The sequence below is a fragment of the Clarias gariepinus genome, chromosome 1, assembly GCF_024256425.1.
Source record: "Clarias gariepinus isolate MV-2021 ecotype Netherlands chromosome 1, CGAR_prim_01v2, whole genome shotgun sequence".
NCBI classification, from domain to species: Eukaryota; Metazoa; Chordata; class Actinopteri; order Siluriformes; family Clariidae; genus Clarias; species Clarias gariepinus.
In genome coordinates, this window is record NC_071100.1 from 13888071 (window position 1) to 13891258 (window position 3188).

Consider the following 3188-nt stretch of genomic DNA (forward strand, 5'->3'; position numbering starts at 1 on the left):
AGATTACAGCCCTTATGAAGGATTTACAGAACATAAGTAGCAGACACATCTCAAAATCAACTGTTTAAATATGAGATTATTGCATATTTTGGACGCAATACAATTGGATACAATCTAGAAAGAAATACAAATCAGGAATGACCACGGAGGTAAAAAGTGATCTTAAAATTTACTGTGTATATAAAACTGTGTTAAAATGTAATTAAATGTATTGAATTTTATTTAAGAAATTCAGCAGATATGATAACAATGACTACTGTCCATGTTAAATAATTTGTAGTACATATCCAAACATTTCTGACTCAGCATGCCATCTGTCAGTCCTGAAATTACTGTATCCACGTGTTTAAAAATGTTATATAATGTAACAATCATTAACTTAAATTTAAATATAATTTTCCTTTACAACAAGGGAGGTTCCCATCACCATCATTATATAAGGATCATCACTTACCTCATGGGTTACATCAAGCAAAGGAGACTTCTGCTTAGATGTAAGTGAATGTTTTTTGGGGGGTACCGTTTTATTCAATGGTTATGCTTTAATGTCTTAATTTCTTGCAGTGTGTGGAAATCCAGAACTATGGCTCGTCAGACTGAAGTGGTGTTGCTTCTTACTCTCGCCATAGCAGCGACTACTTTTGGTAAGGGGCTGAGCTTTATTAAGGAGGATACATATGACTCAGAATAATACAGTTGCCAAAGCACACATACTTTGAAAGTATTTAAATTAACATATAGTTATTATACAGTGCCTCATTGTTTTTGCACATTTGAACTTTATTTGAATTTTAACTTGCTTGGCATATCATGTGATTGTTGCCAAATTAATGCTTTTTGACCTAGAATTTCTGCTTTCTGTACCAAATAAATGAAAAAAAAGGTATTATGTATGCTAATCTTTATCATTTATTCTCTTTTAAGCCTCAGAAGTGGAGCGTCTGTCAGGTAAAGTTAAGACACAAATTGAATGAAATCAAGTGCAACAATCATCAGCACTAATAATTTCTTCTTTTTTTCTTTTTTAGATGCTTATTTTGAAAAGCTCATAAAGGGTAAATAATTAAAAAAATTGTAAATAAAGAACATAATTATAACAATCCTTCATTATTATTGTATTAACTGGCATTTTAAGATTTTTTTTTTTTTAATAACTTAAGCATATCAGAGCTGAATGAAGAGTCATGGCCAATACTGAGATCATAAGATAATGTCGAAACATCATACTTAACAAGTGACAGCAGCTGTCTAATTTATTTGTCTTTATTTGTCACCCCCACCCCCCCAAATAAAAAAATTCCAATAATACAGCAGCTCAAGAGCGTAAAGCAACTGAAAAGTGCTCCTCATGCTGTCCAACTGGCTGGGTGGAATTTCGTGGGCGCTGCTTCATATATCAGGGGAGCAAATTGAACTGGGGTTCTGCTGAGGTTGCAATTTCAATCACTTTATTTATTTCTTCATTTACTTTTGTTGTGTTTATATAACAGAATGCAATGTGATCGTATATTTAGCTATAAGCTGTGATAGATATTAGCGATACTTATGTTTTATTATATTTGATTGGCATTAAGCTGTAGGTTAGCTATCAGTAGCAGCACAGGACAGGATCATTTAAATTTTTTGTATTCATTAAGTTATAATTTGGCTAATTGATTAGAAAATTCCAATTTACTAAACCAGTAAGTAAGGCAGTCTATTCAATCTTAAAGAAAAAAGATGTTTCAAATATTAACTTACATACTCATTCATATAAAATATACAAAAGGAGTTTATTGTTACCATGTCATGTTATCATCCTGTGCTGGTGTGATAATAGATTTAACATACTGTAAAATAATAATAATAATAATAATAATAATAATAATAATAATAATAATAGAAAATAATACTTGCATTGTGTTTTGCTAAATATTTACACTTATACTTTTACTCTAAATAGTATTTTAAAATGTTTATGAACAGTATAGAGAGTGACAGAAACGTAGGCTTAAAACATGAAAATTTGCATGGTGGATGAATGTGCACTGATGCCCAAGCTGTTTTAATTTTTTTAGCGACACTGTGTGAATCTCGGTGGACACTTGGCATCGATGCAAAATGAAAATGAATACCAGCTGGTCAAGTCCATCATCCGTATTTATGACAAAAATGAGAATCCAACATGGATCGGCCTGTCTAGCTGTCAGACGGTTCGTCGATAAGTATTAAAACATATTTATCACATTACATTATCAGATGAGGGCACTTTGAAATAATCAAATATTATGATCTATAATGAATGGTCCTCTGTTCATCCTTTAGAAGTATAACTTTTTTTGGTCTGACGGCACTAAGCTGACTTACACCAACTGGAATCCAAGAGAACCAAATCGTATATTTGGAGAGTGCTGTGTGCAGATGAACTATGGCTGTAAGCAAATCTGGAAACTTCTTCTTGTTTTGTGAATTTCTGTTAGATTTTTTTTTTCTAAACTAGGGTTTGGTGTGTGTCCTTTTTGATGCAATTAATTATATACTGTGTATTTCTTTGTGTCTGTAGCATACAAGCACTGGAATGACATCAGCTGTAGCAGGAAAGTTCCCTTTGTGTGTGTGAAAAAGCTTTATTGAAGTGTTCACAGCATCACCATACCAACTAATATACAATTATACTATTAAGATTTTCTTGTCGATGATGGCTTTGAAAAAACCTCATAGTGGCAACTTAAAATGAGCAATAAAGAATCTTCTGAACTTTGGTGTTGATAATTTTTTTTTATTGTTATAGTAAGGAAGATATACTCAGAAGAAATAGTTTTCTCCTTTATTACATTTTCAGAAAATAAATATTTTACATTTTTATTATATTCCAGGTTTCAAATGTATATAAGACCTTAAACCTAATTAAATTAATTCATAGAACCTAATAAATAATTTAATGAATACCATAAATCTCAAGCAGCAAAACTCTGTGCAGGCAACACACTCTATATTACACAAGGCTTATAATAATAATAATCCTAACAAATAATGGTTAAAATGTTCTGAGCTTTAAGAACTACACACAGTTCTTAAAAACTTTAGCATAACACCATCAGATATTAAGTTAAGACTATTGTCAGAAAAGATGCGGGAATTATAAATTATTTTAATTACCACCAGTAGATTTGTGCACATATAAATACACTGGGTTACTAGGTTACTAA

At 31.2% G+C, this 3188-nt stretch overlaps 1 protein-coding gene across 1 annotated transcript; it reads left to right on the forward strand.

Moving 5' to 3' along the window:
* The first annotated feature begins 468 nt into the window (after window positions 1-468).
* LOC128528950 (lactose-binding lectin l-2-like) lies at window positions 469-2736 on the forward strand. Its single transcript, XM_053502165.1, has 8 exons — window positions 469-494; window positions 565-644; window positions 925-948; window positions 1029-1055; window positions 1312-1430; window positions 2058-2192; window positions 2305-2413; window positions 2543-2736. Exons 2-8 carry the CDS (start codon window positions 584-586, stop codon window positions 2611-2613), a joined length of 546 nt encoding a protein of 181 aa, XP_053358140.1. The 5' UTR covers window positions 469-494; window positions 565-583; the 3' UTR covers window positions 2614-2736.
* The last annotated feature ends 452 nt before the right edge of the window (window positions 2737-3188 follow it).